This window comes from Strix uralensis, chromosome 4 (genome assembly GCF_047716275.1).
Source record: "Strix uralensis isolate ZFMK-TIS-50842 chromosome 4, bStrUra1, whole genome shotgun sequence".
Lineage (NCBI taxonomy): Eukaryota > Metazoa > Chordata > Aves > Strigiformes > Strigidae > Strix > Strix uralensis.
Window position 1 is genome coordinate 90659073 of NC_133975.1, and position 23341 is coordinate 90682413.

General features: G+C 48.7%; 1 protein-coding gene across 1 annotated transcript; it reads left to right on the top strand.

Moving 5' to 3' along the window:
* The first annotated feature begins 1742 nt into the window (after positions 1-1742).
* On the top strand, positions 1743-21402 carry SPINT1 (serine peptidase inhibitor, Kunitz type 1). The gene is made up of 11 exons (XM_074867794.1): positions 1743-1881; positions 2056-2528; positions 10856-11007; positions 12488-12626; positions 13745-13915; positions 14625-14651; positions 15374-15499; positions 16422-16472; positions 17286-17456; positions 18185-18241; positions 19401-21402. The coding sequence occupies exons 2-11, from the start codon at positions 2099-2101 to the stop codon at positions 19595-19597; spliced, it is 1521 nt and encodes a 506-aa protein (XP_074723895.1). The 5' UTR covers positions 1743-1881; positions 2056-2098; the 3' UTR covers positions 19598-21402.
* The last annotated feature ends 1939 nt before the right edge of the window (positions 21403-23341 follow it).

The window sequence follows — 23341 nt, forward strand, 5'->3', positions numbered from 1 at the left end:
AGTTGCTGGTTTGCAAAGGGGATGGGGCCAGCTGCTCCCTGAGCAGCATGCTTCTGTGTTGGGGAACTGCACTGAGTCTCCCCTGGCTCCAGACCGAAGGCTTTAAATATCTATCCAGGAAAAACTCTCCTCCGGGTTAAATATAAGAGAGACCCTCCCCGCAGAGTGTCTCCAGCAGTGCAGAATAAAAGCAGGAAACAACGTTGTTGTCATTTTTATTTCTCCTGCCTGTATTTAGATGATGTACAGGACAGTGAGGTCAGCTCTCCCTTTACCACTTGCACGGTCTATGGGCAGGTCTTAAAGTCCTGGTATAGAGATGGGGTCTGAGTGCGGAGTGCGAGACACCCGTGCTTCTTCTGACAGAGATTCATATAGCCAATAAGGAAAACAAACATCTCTCTGCTCTGCAGACATGCATGTTTCCTACTGCCCTACCTATTTTCATGGTTTAGGCTTTGTCTATATTTTTTTTTTTTTATACCCTACCATAGCCAGATCAAAGCAATTTCCTTTTCCAAACAGAATTCAGTACTATACTCAAATGTCAGCATCAGGCCACAGAAAGTCTTGAGAGGTGTTGAAAAATAATATTCCCACATTACGTTCCCACAGTGTTTGTCTGTGACAGTCAGGAGGGGGAAACATGTCTCTAAGGATTCTCAAAAAATCCCGTGAAGCTGGATCAGAGGTACAGAGAGAAGTAGCAAGAATTGAAATACTGGACACCAGAATGGTCCCCAAAACTGCAAAACAAGCTGCCGTTCTATACATAGCTGCTGCTCACCACCTCTTTTCAAAGGTATGTCACTCAATACCATCTCACAATTGCTGCTGTATTAAGTGATGCAATATTTCATTACAAATAATGTCCAAGCAAATTACAAGCACTCCCTGCTTTCCTAAGGACTACGACAGTTTAAGAACAGTTTACCCAGGGGCTTTAGGACTGTTTACAGAGGGGGTGGATGACACTGGTGTATCTGTTGAACAGAGGAATTTGATCATGGATCTGCAAGTAGAAGCAGAAAGGAGAAAATACAAGGAAGTTATGGCAGGCAGCCTTTGTGTTTCTGTGGCCCCAAACAGCACCATCCTGCGAGACAAAGGACACCATACATGGACCGCATCTGATCTATAAGAGATTGAGGAGAGTAGTGAAATATTGCTCATCAGTGGGAGGTGATTACTAAAAGTTTTCACTGCTGTGGTGGCGGGGCTCCTGCCACGCGGGCAGCCTCTGGGCATGCTACCAAGTGCTTTCACTCAAAAGGAATATTGTGTCCTAAGAGCAGGGAATTCATGATTTCGAGATGCCTGTGCTGAGCACAAAACCTCTTGCAGCAGTAATGGCAGTGGGCACTGCAGATGTGACTGCAAGGTTGACTCATTTGGGCTAGCGAGACCTGGGCTAATGGTGCGCTGTGTAGCCAGCCACGCCAGAGCGTGAGGGCTACTGCCGGAGGACACAGACTGCGTGCTCCCCAGCTTTTGGTTCCTTCGAAGCACCGTAAGCACGGGGATGCAGCCAGCGCCTGGCTGGTGGGATGTTCATCTGGAGTGGGTGCCCTTGCACCTGCGTGAGCCAGAGTATCGCTCCGGGCTCCCACGGAGAGGGAGCCTTTGCTCCCTTCGCCAGAGGAGTGGAAGATGGTATCAGCCTGGCTCTCCTCCCCTTCCTCTTACGCAAGTCAGCATGCAGGGGAGTGACTTCATTTTTTTTTTTCCCCCCCCTCTCTCAGGGAGTTGGTTTTCACTTCCTGCACTCTCCGTGCCTTTGTCTCCGCTGGACGCAGCTGAAGGCACACCTGAGGGGTGAAGGAGCGGGGGGACAAGGGGGACTCCCCGCTCCCAGCATCGGTTTCACCAGAGACCACCCAGGTAGGGGGCTAGAGCACATGCCTGGGAAGGAGTTGCAGGGTGGGGAGACACATTGGTCACCCCGGGGTGAGCTAGGTCCCAAAGCATGGCCTTGGTGGATCCCTGCTCACCCTGGGGTGGCATGCACCTGGACACCATCCCTCTTAGCCTCATCTAACTTCTCCCTTCCTTTAGGAGAGGATTAAGGTCTCAAGGCGGTGAGGATTGGGGTGCCAACATGGCCAGAGGGAGTCCGGGTCCATGGTTTGTTCTCTGGGTCTGCGTGGTGCTGGCAGTGGACTTTGGTGAAGGGCAGGAGGAAAAACCCTTCGGTGAAACGTGCTTGGAGGACTTTACGGCAGGGATGCCAGATCTGGTGCTGGATACAGACGCCTCCGTCCAGAATGGAGCCACCTTCTTGTCGTCCCCCATGGTCCACCGGAGCAGGGACTGCATGAGAGCCTGCTGTAAGGAGCCCACTTGTAACCTGGCTCTCGTGGAGCAGGTCCCGGGCACGGAGGAAGACCACATCCAGGGCTGCTTTCTCCTCAACTGCCTCTACGAGCAGGCTTTCGTCTGCAGGTTTGCCAGGAAGATCGGCTTTCTCAACTTCTTGAGGAAGGACGTGTACGACTCCTACCTGGCGATGCAGGATCACAGATCTAGTGGTAAGGTGCCCATAATGGATTTGTGCAGACCGGGGCTGGGAGAGCACTAATGGCCACTGGTGCCAGCTCCTCCAGCCGTCATATGTGCAGCTGTGCTGCCAAATGGGCAGCATAAAGTGATATTAAAGATGGGGTTTCTATATGTAGGTTTTCCCTAACTTTGATAAACTAGCTTAAGATAAGTGAGGTTAAGGTAAACTGTGCCTCAGTTTACCTATTAGTAAATAGAGAGGGAATTGTTCTTTAACTTATTTGAAGCGGGTGGAGTGAGTGTTTATCAAACGCGGGCTGAGTTTTTGATACTTGACAATGTAGAGAAAAAGGTATTGTTTTTTTCTCCCTCCCCCTAGGCCTTTGAGGTTGGAAAGGGAAATCTTCTAAAAATCTACACATCACCACGTTTTAAAGGGCTGCATTAATCTCTTAATTGCTCAGGGGCTGGAGGCAGGACGCAATCCACATACTTCCCTTTCATTTTGCCACAGCCTGAATCTTGTGAGCAGCAGCCTGAATGGTGAGGTGGCTCGGTATCACTCTGCTTGTTGGGGCTGGTCCGTGCTGCTGGGGGAGGGAGAGGGAGCAGCTGGGGGAAGCTGATTAGAAAACTTCCCCTTTGGAGGAGGGTTTCTCGTCCCTGGTTTCCTGCCCTGAAAGATTGCACCTGGACCCAGAAAACCAGGTGGAAAGCAAATTAATCTGGAGCTGGCTGCCTGCCACATGTTCTGCCCTTTCCAAAGAAATGCAGTGTGTTCAGAAACGCTGAAAACGTGGCAATTCCTCCTTTTGCCTCCTTCTTCCGTGTTTTGGAGGAGGCCTAACAAGGCCGGGTCTCGAGCCTGGCTGGGTCTTTGGCAACCATAACCAGTTTATTATATGTTGATGCCTGGGCAGGGCTGTCAGGGGATATCTGTACAGGTAATCTTCCTTACACCCCCTCCCAACCCACCTGTGGCAGGGAAGGAAAGGACCTGTGAACATGACAAGGGGAGCATCCAGGTGGGCACATGGGCTTGGGCTCGATGGCGTGAGCTGAATAGGTCTTTGGTCTTCTGCTGGGATGTGCCAGCCTGTGAGCCTTGTAGGTGCTGGAGGTGTGAAATGGCACCAAACCCCACACTGACAACTTTTGTCCATCCTAAGTAGCAGTGAAGGGGTTTTGGAGCAGGGCATGGCTTCTCTGGAGCAGCCCTTGGGTGTCAGTGGTTTGAACAACGATGTGGCAGAAGTGGTCCTCCTGTCCTCTGTCCCTCCTACTTGCTTCTCAGTGCATTTTAGGGCCTTCTGATAAATCTCTATCTCACTTTTGCAGTAGTTGTCCTGTGTCTCCATTCCAGGCTCAAAATCTTTTCTGCAGGAGCTGCAGTTAGTGGGGAACTAAAGTCCACATCACCAGGACTGGAGGTGGCATGCTGGCAGCTGTCTGACCTCCTACATGATCTGTTGTAGGAGGAAAAGGGAATGCATAATCTCCAGTACATCCTGATTTCACAAGATTAGATTAAAATACAGGGTATTGTTGAGCAATGCGGTCTCTTCACCTCCATGGACCAGCACCCCTTACAAGGAGACTGCAACCCCCTCCTCCCCGGGCTGGTCCCAGGGCCTGGCATCGCATGTGTGCAGGTGTCTAGAAAGTGTCCCTGGGTCACCGAGCTCTGTGTCACCAGCAGTGCTGTGTTTGCCAGTCCATGGCACCAAGCTGGAGCATCCCAGGCACCGATACGCAGGTGCTGCCTTGCAAACCGTCCCTAATGCTACTTTCACAGATGCTGGGATGGCTGCGGTAGAGCAGGAAGACCCGGGAGGGGTTATCAGTAAGAAGTGAAAAACATGCCAGAAATGCTGTTGGGGATACTCTGCCTGCTGAGGCGGGCATGCCCCTCCTCGCTCACGTGGGGCTTACGCCACAATACCGCTGCGGGTGTAGGAAGGGCTCAGTCCTTTCTACACCCCGTGTTTGCACTCTCGGAGGGTGCAGGGCCCCTCCTCCCCACAGCAGTTGATGAGACACTTAAGAATACAGATTGTGATTGGGGTTCAGATCCAAACAAAAAAATCCAAAACAAAACGCCAAGCTCGTCCAGCCGTGATGCTGGAGCTGGGTCCAGGCAGGGGAAAGGGGCCTGCCTGGGCAGGAAGGCGGGAGCCTGGCTGCCACCGAGGGTGACTGGGGAAGGGCATGGAGGTGCAGGTGCAGGGGACCAAATGAGGGAGCCCCTGGGCACTGAGCGTGTCCACCCGGCAGCATAAGGAAGCTCTACAGCATTTTGGCTTCCGAATCTTTTGAAGATGCCTGAAGAGGCCAGGTGAAATGAGTGTTAAGGAAGCTGGTTTTGGCATGTCAGGTTTTCCTCCCAAACGTTTATAGGCAAAAAATCTTGGGCCAGGTTTTGGACTGGAGACAAAACTGTCTAGTATTGCTGCTGTTGTGCTGCATCGCTCTTAAAATGTGAAGCTCTGTGGCTGCTCTGGAGCCTGGGTTACTGTCAGACCCCTGAGACCTGGCTCTAAAGGTCTGCAGGAAGCTTATATGCTTCTTTGTCATCCATCGCTTTCCTTAATGTGCCACTGCCAGGTGTCCTAGGAGCCTTTAGGGCATGCCCATGTGGCAATCTTCAGATGTCCTCTGCAATAATGAGGATTAAAATTATGGTTTTTCTAGTGAATAGTGGAATACATATTTAGTGATGCCAGTGGGTGACATTAAACAAAAAAGCCACACATTGCAAGACCCACACTACTACTACAGGGAGCAGACCTATTGAATTAAGAGGTTTATATATGTTTAGGAGGAGACTAAGTAACACTTGAAAGAGAGAGCACAGCTGGGGTCTGCTGAATGGGCAAATTTAATCTTGGGATGTTTCGGAAGCCTGATGGAAGTAGCTGAAAGCTGGGAGAGTACTACAGGAGAAGCAACTGTATATGCTTGCCCTGTCTTTGCTCTTGCTTGAGCATCGCCAGCGAGACTGTTGGCCACTGAACACAGGGACAGAGGCACCCTTGCTCTAACGCACTGAGGCCACTCTTACAGTGTTACGACAATGAATACAGCTGAAATCTAGCTTCTGCACATCACCTGAGTATATTTTCAGTATTTTGGAGAACAAGAGCTTCTGAGTTATTTATAAGCTGGTGACAACAGCTTGGCTCTGTCCCTCGCCTGTTCCAGCTAACGTACAGCCCGAAGTCTCTGATGTTATTGTTAAAAGGCACTATCCTCTTAAATGATTCTCCAGCCTGAACTTTGGTGCGAGTTTTCTGCCTGGCTCATTCGGGAGGGGCAGGCTCACCATGCACTTTATTGGTAATAATGGAGCCTAGTGTTTAAGTAACTACCCCGAGCTTATTCTGGTCTAGGCAAACCAGTTCTGGGTGTGAAACTGGAAAATAACCTCCCTGAACCTTTGTCCGTTTCTTGAACTGAACTTTTTGTGGTGGTTGTGAAATGCTCGGTGACACTCTCCTCCTCCTGTTGGATTCAGGGCTTGTGAGTGGGAGACGGGAAGCTCTGGGGAACCGCAGGGTTCGGGATGTGTTTGCTCCTGCCTCAACGTGGAGAGAGATTTGCAGGTTAAAACTTCGGTAATGCATTCAAAAAAAGGAGAGCTCCCCAAGTTTGAAGCTCATCCTTCTTAAAACATTTGGTCCCGCACTGGTTTCTGCTCTGAGGGTGCAGTGCAATTAAAATGAGCGGCGCTGGGATGCCGGCCGGAGCTGAGACAGGTCTGGTCACTGGTGTCCCCCTTGGCCGATTCTGCTTGGCCCTGAGCCAGCTGCTCGTCCTCCAGCATCCAGCTCAGGCCAGGCGAGGGGGAATTGCACGTTCAGTACCCACACCACACATTCAGAGGCTGTGTCCTGGAAGGGCCCTTGGAGACCAGCCAGTCCAGCTCCCTGCTCAGAGCAGGTGATGAGCAGCTTCCACTCTACTTGCTGTGAAATTACCGTTTGTCACACAGAATTTAATGAAGTGCCCCATGTTGTGGTTACCTTGCGTCTTGTCTCTGGAGCTATTTAAGGAGATTAGAGGAACAAACTGATCTTTACTAAAATGGCACGAAGACCCACGGGAAACTCTTTTCCTTTGCCTGCTAAAGCAAATTGGACTGTTTTCCCACACCCTGAGGAAGGATGGAAGGAGCCTGGCAGCAGGAGCAGGTTGCATTATTCTGAAAATATAATCTATTCAGTCGTGCTGTATTGTTTTAGAGAGGTTAAGTTGACCTGCTGTGTGCACCTCTTACAAACCACTACAGAAACCTCTAGAAATTAATGCTGAGAGCTGCTTGGCTCTGCATGAGTTGTCAGAAAACTATATGGCTTTGTCATGACTGTATTTGCTGCACAGCCGGGATGAATCCCTACAGAAAGAGCCTGTATTTCTCTTTCTCCAGGCACTATGTTGCATTGCTTTGTTCCCTTCTCCCACTCCCCCCCCTCAGGCAAATTAACACTGTGGCCGCGGCATCATCCTTCATTACCTTTGCCTGTCACAATGGACAGTTTTCTGGTGTGGGTGGGTGAGATTCGAATGAACCCTCCGTGAAAGCTGTTCACGTTTGAATGGCTTCCCTGGAAGAGCTTTAGCATTTGTGGGGAGTGCTGGGCTGCTGCCTGTCTCTGCCCCACTGCTTGTGCAGCAGGCAGGCTCAGCTGGCTTCTGACACTTGAAATCTCTGAGGTTGCGTGTCTCGTGGATGCTGGAATTTGGGTGGCCTCATTTCTGCTCCTGTCTCTGCTACTGGCCTGCCCAGTGGCTTTTGTCCCCAGTGAGGTCCTTCCCTTCGCAGAGCCTCAGTGTCCCCAGGGCAAGCTACACTGGTCTGGGTTGTAAGCTGCTCCTGTGGGAGACACCAGTGGGCTGTAAGAGCCCCTCGGTGATGAGAAAGCTTTCCAGCTCTTTCTAGTGGCAACCTCAAATCATTCTGAGGTATTTTCAAGCATTGATTTATAGTCTCAAGTACTCAGGGTGTATCTGCATGAGCGCTGGAATGGAGGAAATCTGGTTTTCTGTGAATTTGTGTCTCGAGGGCAAGAGCTGCTATCTGAGCTCCAAAAGAGAAATCCCCAAACTGGGAGCTTTGCAAGTGCTTTCCGTTGTGGGATTTCACTGGTGCCTGCATGTTCAGCTAGCAGGGTCCCTTGTGAGGTCTCCCCTCACCTAGATGCCTACTTTTGCAGCCCTTGTAGGAATTTAATATCTTTCAGATTCCTGATCCCCCATTAACTTTTGTTCAAGTTTACTCATTGTTAGAGGTGAAGCCAGACAAACCACCGACTGCATAAGCCTTAAAACTAGATGAAATTTGTGAAAAAGCAAAAAACAGGGACTGAGTTATGAATATACTGTGAGCCATATAAATTTGATTTTAAGCATTTTGGATTTAATCCGTCAAGGTTTTCTTCAGGATCATAAAGAAAAGATATTTCACATTCCAATGTATTTTAGAAAAGGGAAACGGAAGCTGTCACTTAATGATGCGACTCCGGGAGCACGTGTTCCACAGTAAAGAGCACAACATAGAACAGCATCATAAAGCTTTAATCTCCCTGCTAATTACAGAGTTTTACAGCAGAAACTTTCCATAGTCAAAAGAGCATTATAGCAAAGGTAACTTTCATTTTTCAAACAGACTTTCAGAGCAAAACAAACTGAATGGAGACTCTCCCTTCTCTGAGCAGTTTGTTGATACTCACTCTGGGTCAGTCAGTGCTAGGTTATGAAGCTCAGGTGGGGAACAGCCATGTTTCCACTGAAGGCACCATATAGTCAGTGTAACAGAAATACTCCAAAGTCACTGAGCTTTCAGACATCCTAAGGAGAAAAGGGAAAGACTTGAAAACTAAGTCCTTAATTTCTAGTGGGAGTTCCTCCTTGGCAGTCACCGCTGATAAGCAAATACTCTTGACTGTTTTTTCCAGAGGTGAGGAGGGTCGGGGAATTTGGCTAATCAGAGATGGGATCTGGAGAAGTTGCTGACCCACTGATCAGAACTGAGCTTTTACCTCACCGTGTAATCCACAACCCCAAGTAACTAAATTGACCTGTGGAGAAATGTTTGGCCTGCAATTTTGATTTTTGTTTTAAGCGTACATGCTTAAAAATGTCAAGGAAAAATATTATTTGGAGTTGTGAGTTAATGATCAGCCTCTGTTGCTGAAGAACTGGTCTTTCCCTTGTGCAATTGCACCCGTCTACTGGGCTCACCCTGTCAGGAGGGTGGGAGGGAGCAGGCTGCATTTCTTCCTAGCAGGCTCATGGTATTTGCCTGTCAGGAATGGCAGGAACGTGCCCCCTTTCCAGAGGCTGTAGTGCTGTGTACAAGGTGCTTGTGGGGCTGTTTTTCCCTGTTCGGTTTGGAACATGTTGCCAGCTCCAGTCATGGCTTTCTCTTATAAATGTTTCTCATGACAAGACTACTTGAAAATAAAGCAAAACTCCATTTACTTGTTCTACTGGCCCTGCTCAAAATCAAGAGGTGCCAGGCTCTTTCGGCCCTGCTCAGTGTCTTTTCAGAAGTCTTTGTGCCTGAGACAGAACCCACCACTCTGGCATGTAGCCCTGAGGAAGGAGTGGCAGGGAGGTGTGTGTCACCCAAAGGTGAGAGGACACCAGGGTGGGCATCTCTGCTTGTGCCATCTTCACGGCCTCTTTCAGTCCAGCTGGGTCTCCTCTGCCTATTTTGGTGGTTGTTCCCACCCAATATTTACATGAAAAGATGGACTAAAACATAAAACCAGTGACAGACTGCAGAGAGCACACAGGCTGGTGTGATAAAGGTAACCAGAAGCCATGTGGCTGCAGAAGTTAGAAGTGACTTACCTCTTCTCGTAGAGTAAAACCGCAGCCCTGTCAGCCCGGCGATGAGGAGGGTAAGCTGCAGGGCTGCAGCTGGGGAGCAGGCTGCAGGGGGAACCTCAGAGGGCTGGCACACACGTACCCTCCCTGATTCTGCAGCTGAACAGGCTGAGTGCAACGTTTGAACCTGTAAACAAGGGAAGGTTTGTTTCCACTGTGACTTCCTGGTGGCAGCTGCATTTGTAAGACCAGGATAGAATGAATATGGCTTCATTTGGTAAAAGATATCAGAGAAGAGAAGATTCTGGGTGGAATTGTGGCAACTGATCTGGAATACGTGTTGCAAAGCCCTCTATCCTACTGAATTTAGTGATGAAAGAACTACTATCCTACTGCATTTAGTGATGGAAGTAGCTTGTTTTGAATGTCATATTTGTTTGTATATATGCCTTATATTAAAAGTCCCTTTAGTAGGCTCTAGTAAGAGTCAGCAGCTGGGACCTGAATCCAGAAACCCTCAAACAGGAAATTAGGAGCAAGTTTACACCAGTGAAAATAATTAGCTGATGCAGTAGTTTTCTAAGGGGGTTGGGCACTAACCCTCTTCTTCAGTCACAGTCGATATAATAGTGTAATGGTAGAGTGATTTATATCTAACTTACAAACGACAATCAGTGCCTTTACAAAGACTCAGGTTGAACTTGAACACTGAGTCTTGGACTTGGTACAGGTGCTACCAGGTGGAGATTTATGGGCTGAGTTATGCAGGAAGCCTGCTGATCTGAGACATTCAGGCCGAAAGGAGTTGTGAGTCAGGCTCAGTGCTGTCATGGTGTAGGCTATTCTTGCTGGCATGGGCAGGGATTGGTGGTCATCTCTTACAGTTACAGTCTGGAAAAGTGTTTAATGGACTGTGGAGGCTGCTGCTATGCTAATCCACGGAATGACACAAAATAATGACCTAATGAATGGCATCTGTGTGATTTTTTAAGGCACACATGTCAGAGAGTGGAGTGGAAGATGAGGTGGAGAAGGGATATTTTCCGTTCAAATCCCGCATTGCGTAGCTCTGGTTAAGTATGCAAACATAGTGCTTAGAGATGGTGGTAGGAATGATGAGAGTCAGTTCCACGTTCTTCAACACCCACACCAGGTCATCTCCCTAAGCGAAGGGTGGAGATTGCTGTGTGCTGTTTTGTGAGGAGCACAATGGCTGTAGCCACAGGGACACCCTCTTACAGTGGTTCCTGTGGGCAGAAGTGGCCAGGGAGACAGCTGGCTCAAAGGCACAAACCCAGAGTGGGTTGCGGAGTTACTAAATTAGTGAGGGCAGTAGTAACGGTATTGATTGCCTGTTGCTTGCTCAGGCTACAAGAAGCACAGCTGTATAAGTGTTTTCCTTTCAGTGGTTGAAGTCTGTATTGATCTAGCCTGGAAGAATCCCCCTCCCTTGTCTTCCTGTAAAAGAGACAAAGCTGAACCCTTCAGCTGCTTACCCAAGCCTTGTTCTGCATTTCTTCTGCAGATGACCATCCTCCAATAGCCCGCACTGGCATGGACATGAGGGTACAGCCAGGGGAGCCAGTGATGCTGAGGGGCACAGAGAGCACGGATGACCAAGGGATAGTCAGCTACGAATGGAAACAGATCCTCGGTGACCCCTCCGTGGAGATGAAGGTAAGAAGCTGCAGGAAGGAAGCAGCTTGCTCAGTGTCACCTGTGGTCTGCACTAGGTTGGGCTCTTACAGCCACTGACTTAGAGGTCACCCACTTTGTCCTTCCCTCCTCCAGCCAGTCCACCCACGAGTCTGTTCTCAAAAGCTATGGAGCACTCTTCAGGGTTGCCCCCACCCTCTCGCACACTACTGGGACGTGGCATTTCTTGGCCTCGTCAGGTCTCAGGCTCCCTGCACCAGGACGCCATCTCAAACCTTCCTGAAAAACACCAGATCTGCCTGGGTGGGAGCACCCAAGAGGGCAGCAGCTTCGGTGCAAGAGCTGCCTCTGCTCCCAAGCTCCTGTAGTTCAGTGAGAGGCCTGCCCTTAGTTTTGCTCTGCTCCATGTTGGTGCTTCTCCTTCTCTGGCTCTGAATAATCCAGTCTCAGGCTGTGCTTCTGTTCTCCTGGGGATTTTCCCAGACTTTGTCTCTCTTTAGAGCATAGGTTCCTCCTCCTGTTTTATCTGAGCTGGAGCAGAAGTCACGTCTGCTGACTGGCTCCAAGATCTCTGGGGTGTGAGCACTGCCTATCTGATAGATGTTAAATGTGAATTGTGGCTTTAGAAGGAAGAACAAATGATTACTGTTAAACTTCTGAAAAATGCTCTGGAAAGCCTTGTTGCTCATATGGAGCTCTTGTGGCATCTTTGGGAGGAATTAGCAAATAAGTGCATCAGCCCCATAGCTGATTTTGAAGACCAGCAATGACTAGTTCTGGGGTGCTGAGGGGGCTGTGGAAATCTGGAAGTGCTCCTTCCTTTTTCACTTCCCCCTAGCCTGACCAAAGCAGCTTTCAGGGGGGGGAAAAAAAAAAAAGAAAAAAGAAAAAAGAGTCCTCTTGTATTATTCTGTGTTAACTACAGTAAGATGATATATAACACTGTGTTCTCTTGAAACCTAACCAAAAAGGCAGACAGCATGGAAATGGAAGCCAAATATTGTTAGCAAATACAGGGAAAAAGTTTGTGTCAATAATATCACAGCTTTCTATTCTGACGAAATAACTCACTCTCTTTTAGAAACATCTCAGCAGGCAAAGAAATAGGCACTTGTTTCCATCTCTAAAGCTAAATGTACTTGTCATATTAAAAATGAAAGAGTATATATTTCTTAAATGCACCTAGCTAAGTAAATGATTCATAATAGGTTTTATTTTTTAAAAAGTTAAATAAAAACTACAGGTATTTCAGTCCTCTCCAAAGATTTTTATTTTCCCTCATGCCTTTACAATGCCCCTATGAAATGTCTAATTATACTTGTGGTACTCTTTCTCTCTGCTATTCCAGCCCATGGATTTGGGGGGATTCTATAGCACTGAGACATTTTTAATGTCAGACATCTGCTTGGGGATTTCCAGCCAATGCAGAAACATGGGCCTTGCACTCACTGCCTCATTACAGGTGCCTTCTTCTGCATAAGCCTTTCTTTTGCGTTCTCAGAAGCACGAAGAAGATCAGGTAGAAATCTCCAATCTGCAGGCGGGGACTTACGTCTTCCAGCTTACTGTCACAGACACTGCACAACAGCAAGACTTCACCAACATCACCATCATGGTGCTGAATTCTGAGCAGACTGAAGGTGAGCCGGAGCCCACAGATGTCTAGCTGGAGTCCTTAATCCTGGATACTGGTCTGGCATTACTGGTGCTCTTCTCAGAGTGGGGGATGGGAAAAGAACACAATCAAGAGACCAGACTTGCATGTCAACTTTTCCCAGTAGAAGCCTGCACCTGACAGTAGTGGAAGGTCTCTGCATTCATAGTGGTCTATTTTAGGGTTTTCGCATCCTCTTGCAGAAGAGGTGGTTTGCAATAACCCCATCCTCTCTGCATGTCATTGCCCTCTGCTGGGTGATGTCGGAGTGGCTGAAGTCTGGGGTGCAACTGAGAGTGTAAGACAGGAGAACATGAAAGGTCTTGTTGACTCCATGGTTTTACTGTGAAGGCCCTAATTCCCTTAAGCTGCAGGATAGGTGGAGCTGTCTGCATGACATTGAGTGTCCTTGGCTTTATTTATGTTTTATGTTAATGGCCTCGTTTAATGATCAAAATGTTCAGCATTACAAGTGCATTAGAAGCAAGGAGTTATTTGGACAAATGGTTGCCTAGTAGCTAAGCAGGGAATTTGTCCTCCTACCACAGGTACCATAAAAATGTAAGAACAGCCATGTCAAGTGATGCTAATGATCTGTCCAAAATCCAGTACACTGCATCCAACAGCGTCCAGAGGTTGATACTTTGGAAGGAGCACAAGAACATGACAAGCCATCAGTAAATCCCTACTATGCTTGGCTGGTCCCCAAGTGATTTGCAGCTGGGAGACTTTTTTAAGCAGAAGATGGTGTCTTTGTGTTTAATAGCCATGGATGAACCCCTTTTTGACTTCATGTAATCATTGCACAGCAGCAACTTCCTGAAGGAAGGAGTTTCACAGCTTAACTATGTACTGTGTGGAAAAGCAGCTCCTTTTGTTTTATGGATATGGCACCTTCTAATTTGATTTTGTGACCCTGCCTTTCATATAAGAAAACATATACCATGATTTCCTACTCACCTTCTCCATGCCACTCAAGATTTTATAAATCTTCCAGACAGGTGTCCACACTGTTGACAAACTTTCCTTTGGAAGATTTTCTCCTTTGTAAATATGAAGGCAAAACAAGCTAACCAGTGCCTTTTATGTTAACTTTCTTGATAGAGCATTGTTTGACTCCTAAGAAAGTGGGTTGGTGTCGGGGATCTTTTCCACGTTGGTTTTATAACCCGAGCCTTCAGCAGTGTGAGGAGTTCATTTTTGGTGGCTGCAAGCCCAACAAGAATAACTACTTACGGGAAGAGGAGTGTAAACTCGCCTGCAAGAATGTTAGAGGTGAGTCTTCTTCAAAAATCAGCCCCCCCTTTCTCATAGGACTGGGGTGACTGTGTGGCCAGGTACTGCAGCTTCTTGGCTGGCAGCTAGTTAGAGCCCAGAGAGCTGAGGAGACTGGGCTAGTTATGGATGGGGTGTCCTAGTCTTACGCTGCCAACATATCTGACCCAGCTCCTGGAGCACTGCTCCCCTGGTCAGTGGCCCTGGTGTGTCTCTAGCTGCAGAAACCCTCACCAAATCTTCGTGTCACATCTGAAACCTATATTCAGAGGGTAGCATTGTGCTGTGGGGAAGCCAGAAGTGCTTCACACCTAAAATGAAATTAATCTTCCTCCTTGGCACCCTCTTAGCCAAGTCTGAGAATGACTTAGCGCTGCCTCATATAAACGGGCTGAGCCTCTGCCAGGCCCTTTGTGGTGTACAGCTTAAGGAGGAGGAAAAAGCCTTGGAAAAGAAACACCATTTGGGAACGGTCTAGCTAGTGGTGGGAAGTTCCCCTGTGCTCCTGAAGGCCTGCCTCACATGGGTACTACTCATCCAGGGTCTCTGGGTGGTGGGCACCCATATTTCCCCTCCCTAAGCCCTACAGGGCTTGCTTCCAGAAAATATGCACTTCTTAGCTGAGATATGAAGGCAAAATAAAGCTGATCTTGAGCTGGAAAAATGATGTGGTGGTAAATTTAATCTATTTTTCCCCTTGTCTCTTCAGGTTCTGTTGGTGGGCGACAACAGCCAGGTGAGCCTCCTGTACCACTATGTAATTCTGCTGTGAGCTCAGGCTCAGTGTCTCACATCCATTCCTGTGGCTTTTGATTAGCATTCAGTGTGGAAAGCGTGGCACTGGAGACTAATTTCTTTCCCAAGCCTTTCGCTTTCATGTCATAGGATAATTTAGGTTGGGGATTACCTCTGGAGGTCATCTGGTCCAACCCACTACTCAAAGCAGGGCCAGCTTTGAGTCGCATTGGGTTGCTCAGGACTGTATCCAGCCCAGTTTGGGGTATCTCTAATGATTTTACACTTTCTCTGGTCCAATTGTGCCAGTGTTTGAAGACCCTTGTTACAGTTTTTTTTCCCCTTATATTCAATCCCTTTCCCTTGTCGCAACTTGTGTCTGTTGCTGCTCATCCTATTACTGCACACCTCCAAAATGAGTCTGTCCCCATCTTTTCCATAACCTTATACTAGGTCTTGTGCTCTGGTCCCTTGCTGAGTCTCTGCTGGATTCACTCAAGTGTGCCAATGTCTTTTGTGCACTGGGGAGCTCAGAACTGGGCACAGTACTCGGCACTTGGGACCACCTCTGGAGCAGAGGGGCATAACTGCTCTTCTCCATTGGATCTGCCTTGTTTCTTGTTTGCCAGCCCTATCAGCAGCTTTTAAGTCCTTCATAAAGCATCTGTGTGGCAGGCAGAAACAATGAATTTTAATGAGCTATCTGAACTGTTTCTGATGCAGTGTGCAACGGGAAATGTCAGTCCCCCTTCTTCAGATGCAAGGATGGCTGCTGCATCGATGCCTATCTGGAGTGTGATGAAACTCTCGACTGTGCTGATGGATCAGACGAGATGTATTGTGAACAATGTAAGTACTTCAAATTCTGGCTTAGACAACTTAGTACCTGCCCAGGGATAAGTGCAGTGTAAGTTATAGGTGTTGACTCAATGCTCTTTGGTACCTTCTTTTCTTATCTCCTGACCCTGCATTCTCTCTTTCTGCGGTATTATATTTGCAGGTTCTGACATCTCCCATATCTCTGCTGACTGCAGGAACTGATCTTCCTTCTGGGATGTTTCCTGCCTCTTAAATATTCTTCAACTCTCTTCTCTGCACCTGTCTGTAAGACTTCAGAGCCTGTCCTCCCCTCCCCTTCCAATATTTTTCTCACTGAATGACCTTACCTGCTCTCCTAAAGTCGGTAGATGGGAAATAAAACCATGATTTCTCCCCATCTGTCCAGTGTCACAGTCCCCTTAACATCCTCACGTTATGCTAATATAAATGTACAGTGGCAAGCTGCCCAAGTCCACCATCCCTCCTTCCCTCCCTCTTCTGACAGAATTCCCATAATCTCTTTCCTATATGTGAGTGTTTTGTTGCTTTTCAGGTTGCAAGCATATAATTGATCTCTCTTGTCCTCTCTTATATCCCACACCAGTGATCTTTCACACTTCTTAAAACCTGGAGTGATAGCAGTTTCCCCATACTTCTTGATGGGGAAAAAAAAAAAAAAAAGAAGAAAGCAGCCTTTGTTTTCCTTAGTTTTGTCTCTGTATTTGTGGAACAGAAATTGGGAATAGTTTCTCATTATTACATTTTATTTTTTCCATGTTCCTCTCATAGCTTTGAGATATTTAAGAACCTCCAATTATATCTCCCTCTCCCTGGCTTGTGATACAAAGGAATGTGCAGGAAAGCCCTGTCTGCCCATGTCTGTGTGGATGGAGGCATTTCTTTTGTATTCAACTGGTGAGAGAAGTTTTAACAAGAAATGTTTCTCTTGCAGATGCTCGTGAGTTCAACAGACTGCAGAAAATCAATGTCACACATAAGCAAGGTACGTACTATCCGCAGCACCTAGGCTGACATCTGCCAGCTTTTGTTTTTTTCTTCAGTCTGTTACTTCATGGTAAAACTGCTTCCCTCTATAATTCCAAAAACGGGTGTAGCATCTGCATAGTCCCTGTACTAAAAATGAGCAAGGGCCTGGTGTTTGACCTTGAGGACAGCTGTTTATAGCAGGCTTTCACTCTCCTGCCTAATCTTTTTCCACCCAAACCAGTCTCATGCATATTGCCTGTTGGGAACAGTACTTGGCCTGTACAAAGTTCTGCAGCACTTTTTTGGAAATGGTGCAAACCAAAGCAAAGTGGGAGATACAACAATGGCATAATAGGAGTAATTATATGCCTGTGCTCAATCCCAGACCTTTGCTTTGTTTGTACTAGTGTTGACAGTGGCACTATCACTGGACTAAAAGAGTATATCCCCAGTCATCTTAAACGCAGCTTGCTTGTAGAGGAGACCTGAGCCAAATTGTGGTTTCTGTGTGTCCAGGCTCTTCATGTTCCCTTCTGCCGCCTGAGGAGGACAGGGCATTTCTGCAGGGGGCTGAAGCCAAGGTCTAGCATGACTGCACGCTCTGATGTTTCTTTTCCTCCTTGCTAGTCAGGTTTATGGGCAGGTGGCAGTTTACCTTGGCAATGCCAATTTGAGCAGCTGGCAACTGGGCAGTGAGTACCCAAGAGCCACTGCTCTGGCCACGGATTCCCTCTGCCATGGTGTTTGTGCTCTTCTGTTGTGAGCAGAAAGTGTTGCTGTCCTGGGAACACACTGCTTGGGCTAGAGCACCTCCCCCTTGCTTTGCCAGGTCACTGTGTGGACTTGCCTGATACTGGACAGTGCACGGAGAGCATCCCCCGCTGGTACTATAACCCATTCTCTGAGAAATGTGACCCCTTCACCTATGGGGGGTGTGGTGGCAACAACAACAACTTTGAAGAAGAGGAAGAGTGCATGAAATCATGTTCAGGCATCACAAGTAAGCAGACATAGTGAGGGCTGGAGTTTTACTGATCAAACTATGAAAATCATTTCAGATTAAATTCTGTGGTCCCAAAGAGGCAGTGACTCAGGAGCTTTCAGTCAAAGCAAGCAGCTCTGCTTTCAAACCTGGGCTGTGCCTCACAGCGTTCTTCAACGTGACTGATGGCTTACAGGGAACAGTGTGTGTCTACAGCATCTTTCTGCAATGCAGCTTGTCGTTTCTCAGAGCTGGAAAACATCTTTGTGTGCTGGTGTTGGAAAAGGGACAGAGGAGGATGACAAAACTAACCAGAGATATGCTGTGGCCTCTCTAAGGAGAATCTAACTTTCTAGCTTGGCTCCAGTTCTCCCCAACTGGGAGGGGAGAAATTAAGAAATCCTAATGACACATATTAGGCAGAAGTTTTAAACAAAAAGGAGGGAAAGGTTTACACTGTAGAGCTTTGTAGGTGTTGCTGTGGAGGCCAACAGCTGAAACATGAGGAATTCTGCCAAACTGTATCTGTTAGGAGGGAAATTGTTGCTGCTTTTCTGAAGTGCCACCCTGAGCTATGCTGTGCCTCACAGCCTGCCCTGAGAGCTCAGTACCATGGCTGTAAAGAGGGATGCTGTATACATTCAGTCACTTGAGAGCACTGAAATATGCTCCTCAGAAACCTGTCTTATCCCTTGTTCCCAACCTTCTTTGTAAAACTTTTTTCTCCTTCTCTGCTCCCAACTTAGAAGCAGATGTCATTGGCCGGAGATGGGAATCATTTGAGTCCCAAAGTGCTATCTTAAGTAAGTAACAGTTTTTCCCATAGATCTTGCTTGTTGGTTTTACCCTGTTCTGAAAAATGTTTTGTCTTTCCTTGCAAATAATAGCCTTCTCTCCCACCCCCCTTTTGAAGCTGAGGGAATAACGTGCGATTTGTGGGATGCTAGAGATGCTTCTATGCACTGTGCATCTGTGGCCCAATTTCTCCTTTGTCTGTGACTCAGTAGCTCATATCAGAGGCTCCTGATTTTCCTTCCATCATCTTGTATGAATGCTCCGCTGTTCAACATCAAAAAATGGCAACTAAAATTCTTCCTGAGGCCCAGGTTCACATAAGTACCACTAACTTCCGCAAGAAAGGAGGCCCAGGTGGGTATGTGAACAATGTTGGGTGCTAGCCTTTGGGGAAATCTGATGACCTATACACCCTCTCTACAACTGTAAAGAACACCAAAGCTATTGATTTACAAGTTCTTAAAAGAATATCACATTAAGGTTGGCGTCCTTTCACCATAGAGCTGTAAGACCTCATTCTTCAGTAGACAACTCCTGAAATTATACACTTCTTCAACCCCAGAGCTTGATTTAATCTTCAAATTCACACCAGCTCTCAAATGCATCATGTTTGACTGTCCCCACTGATGATGCAGGAGTTTGGTTGGCTGTAAAAGATCAAGTGCTCACAGCACTGCTACAAGCTTTTTCCCCACAAACTGAGCCTATCCACCAAAGCTCACTCTGACAGCGTTATCCCAACCAGGAGGTGCTTTCTGCGACCACCCGTTGGTGGCCTTTCTGTTGAGCTATGAAACAAGGCCAGTGTGCAGAAGGGCTTGGTATTCATAGAAGGGCTTGATATTCCTAGGGGTGTCAAACAGCCGAGCCTGCCGAAGCCACCGAAAGGCCTTTAGAGGGCGTGGTGCATCTGGGAAATGATGGGAGCCATAACTTGGGAGAGACGGGCTGGCTATACCCTGGCCGGCTATACCCTGGCCATACCCTTATGCCATGTGTTTGCCTTCTTTCTTCTTCGCCCAGTTGTGCAGTGAGCACCCTGCTGTCAGGCCAGTTATTGCCCACCTCTTCTCTTTGCCAGCACAGCTTCCGCAGCAACTTTTGTGCTTGTTTCTTCCTGACTGCTCGAGGAGCAGCCCTTCTAACATGTTCGTGTGTCCCCCACAGGTGCCTTTGAGGTAGTGATTGCTGTGCTCCTCGGGATCTGCATCATGGTGGTCCTGGTGATCATCGGGTACTTCTTCCTGAAGAAGAGGAAGAAGAACAGCCGCCGCCGTCAGCCGACTACTGCTACCAACTCAACCCTCTCCACCACAGAGGACACTGAGCATCTGTTTTACAGCAGTGCCACCAAACCTGTCTGACCTACAGCCTCACTCTCTCCAGCCCAGCACAGGGGCACTCCCCAGAACTTCTGGAGTTCTGTTTTTAGACACTGGCCTGTGCCTGAAGGACTCTATCTCTTTGAAGACATTTGTAGCATCAGGCCAAGATCTAGCCATCATTTGGCAGTACTAGTGTTTGTGATTGTTTTGGCTAAATGGCTGCTCTGGAAAGTGAGGATCAGGAAGCATTTTGATGCTTTCTGATGTCTATCCCTTCCTAACCTCAAACAACCCAGTGAAACTCTGAATTACATCTTTCTTCCTGCTCAAACCCAGAGCACAACTCCACTCAACTTACTGAAGGAACCTGGGACTGGATCTGTGTAGCATTCATGTTGGTGAATGGTGAAAGCTCATCAGAGCCAGCAATTTTTTATTTGCAGTGCCACTTTCTTCCACCAAAGCTTGTATTTTCCTCCTATTCTCCCAGTCCTCTGCAAGCTGGCCCTGCCTCCCAGCAGTCCTCCTGGTCACAGTGAGCCTCTTGAGGGCTCTGAGATTCACGTAACCATCCAGACCTGTTCCAAGGGCTCTGTGACACTTTCCAGTGGTTTCTGTGTTTGAGATGGAAGGAAACAGAAATACCTGCTTTAATCACTAGGGCTTTGCTTTTTAACAGAAAAGCACACCTAGATTCTTTTTTTGCCTGGCTGCCATGTTACAGCCTCCTATGTACAGTATGTGTCCACTATTTTCTCTCTGTGAGATGCCCTGGATGCTTTTCCAGTGTTCAGTCTGAACCCAAACACATTGAGAAAATACCTATTTATTCTCACATGAAAGGAAATGTCCCTAATTTTCCTGTTGATGATGAGGGGAGGGTGGAAGGACCCAGCTCCCTTGCAGTTGGATCTTTGCTGCAGCTTTGATTTCACCGCGTTCCCTCTGAGAACACAGCCTGACCTGAGTCCCTGGCATCTCCCAGAGCACAGGAGTGGGCTGGATACTGCAGCTGATGTCCCTGGGCATCCTTGCTCCCAGCTGGCCTTTCCCTCCCGGTGCAAGATGAGCCCAGCCCCGGGAGGTCCAGAGCTCATCCCTGGCCCCATGGCAGCATGTGACATCCCCACTTCGGTGAGCTCCCATGTGTTCCCCCGGTGAGGTGCTTCCCAGATCTGTACCGCTGCATCTCTGTTGTCCAGACTTGTACCTCTGGGAGCTGAGGACTTCTGTGGGGGGCAGAAGCTGCTATTTCTGAAGTGCCTGGTACGCTTTGTCGGTTGTGGGGTTGGCACCAATCCCCAAACTTCCAGTGCCTGCTGCTCTTGAAAAACTCCTGCTGTGAAGAGAGAGGAAATCGGTGCATGTGTGTTTGCATGTGTGTGCGTGCATGTGTGCGTGTATGCAAGAAGCATAAATCTATGTACAGACTTTAGTTTAAAAGCTTGGACCCTTTCAGGGTCGAGGGCAGAGTGGCTCTGGAAGGCTCTGGTGAGGCCATGCCCAGCTCAGGGCACAGCTCAGGTCCTCTCGAGCACTGCTCCGGGAGAGCTGCCTTGTTGGGCCAATGCCTGGATTGGAAGGGAAGAAACTGCTGCCCACAGCCTGCTGGCAATCTGACTGCACGCTTCTCTCTGTCACGGGCATCGGCCTCCGTGTCCCCAGGGCTGGTCAGATTCCTCCACGGCTTTTAATGATCTGTCTCATATCATTTCTTCCATCTCTTTGTTTTTCCCACAGCCTATCATGGCCTATGCAATAAGCCTAACATCTTGATTTATTTTTTTGTGTGCTCATGCTGATAATACAAGTTGCAATAAAAAGGAATTGTTTGTCTTATCTGACTTGGGAGTGGTGTCTGAGAAGCAGTGACCCGCAGAGGGGGCAGGTATCGTTCCCATGCCTGCTATCTCGTACCCTTTCATCTGCCCAGACTGCAGTAACTCAGAGGAGGGCTCCCAGGTGCTGCAGCAGCAGCAATCCCAGGATTTGGGGAGGGCTGGGAAAGGGGGATGCAGCCTGTGTGGACACCTGGAGAGATGACTGAGGTGTGCTAGGAGTGAGATCATTACCCACTAAGTCACCCAGAGAGCAAGGCAGGGTGTAACCTGAAACTGGGTTCCAGCTGGTCAGACTGGTTTGGGGTTTTGGGTCTGAAACCAAAAGCAGACACAGTTCTTCAAACGAGTTGCCCTAGCTGTGTCTCCAGGCTGGATATCGCTCAGACACTGCAATGTAAAGTTAGCTAAATGTAAATTTGGCTAATTGGCAACGGGTATGTATGGGAACCAGGCAAACATGCTCCTGCATCACTGACCTGGCAGCGCTGGATCTCCAAACACTGCTCCACATCGGGAAGACGTTCCCCCCCGCACTCTGCTCTGGACCGTGGGGTTTGCTCTGTCACTACCACCTCTCTCTTCCCCCACTCCTCACCTACACCAGCTCTCCCGTCCTGCTGTTTCCAGCTACTTGCACCTACGTTATCCCACTGCCCCCGGAGCAGCTCTGCTGAGCCATGCTCTGCTTGGCCCATGGGGTCACCAGTCCTGGCACGGTGTGGGTAACCCCTGGCCTGGGAGTGCTGTTTGAAATCAAAGCTGCATCACTTGATAGTCTCCAAAGAGAGAAGGCTGCATGTATTACACTCTTTCACTTAAAGCACCTTTTTGTGTCTCCTGGTGCTTGACACATCCCTGGTGGTGTACCCTCTGCTTCAAGGGGAGCTGCTGCTGCTGCCCCCGGGCGTGGAGGTGATGGGGGCCATGAGAGTGCCACCATTTGAGTATAGCATGCCCGGGGAGGCTCAGACACACAGCTGGCACCAGAGGCAGGCCAGCGCTGTGCCACACGCCCACACCTGTAACCGCACACGCCAGGCATCTGCATTCCCCAGGTTGTACCGTGTGGGGTCACTCGGGCTGCGCCAGCAGATCCCGAGTGGGGTGGCTGGGGAAAGGCCCTGCACCACCCGGACCCCCCCAGGGCATCCCACCCTCCTTCGCACCCCTGTGCTGCCCCGCGGAGGGGGCAGGTCCCCCCATCAGAAACAAGGGAATCCACTCTCCAGGAAATGCCAGCTCTTTAAAATGCATTTGTTTTTCAGAAGGGAACAGGAGCCCAGATTTTGAAACTTTCTGCAAAACGAAAATCCCCCTCCCCCAAAAACCAGAACTGAAGACTGCGTCACTGTCAGCTGATTAAGAAACACATTTTTTTGGTGAAAACTGAGCTGTCTTGTTTCTCTGGCTGCGCCTCATGGTGAGCAAATCCTTGCTATTCCCCCAGCTGTGGCAGTTATGTGAAGTGTCGGTAATTTTGGGACAGAGTGGCTCCTCCTGAGCTCCCCAGCACATCCCACCTGAGCCCATTGGCCCAGCACAGACACTCTGGGGTACGGAAGGCTCCCGGGGGTCTGAGGTTGGCCCCCTGTCCTTGCAGTGGGTGCTGGCAATGTCTTCCCCACCCAGGTCAGTGTTTTTGAGGGGGGTTGCTTGTATGGTTTACAGAGCCAGGCTCCTGCCAGGCCCTGGGAGCTGCTGCCCACTGTGTTGCTCCACTGAGGGAAACCTGCTGCCTATTCACAAGTGCCTGGTCTGATTTGGTGGTGGCCTCCACCCCTGCAGAAGGAAGACCATCAAGCCTCTTATCCCTTCCTGATCAGCAAAGCTTTTGACCCACCTTGCTCAGACTGTCAGGAAGGAGGGCTCGCCCCAGCTTTTGGCTGAGTTAATCCCAGCAGTCTTTAGGGGACCTCTCAGGCTTTGTGTGACTGCCGGGCTG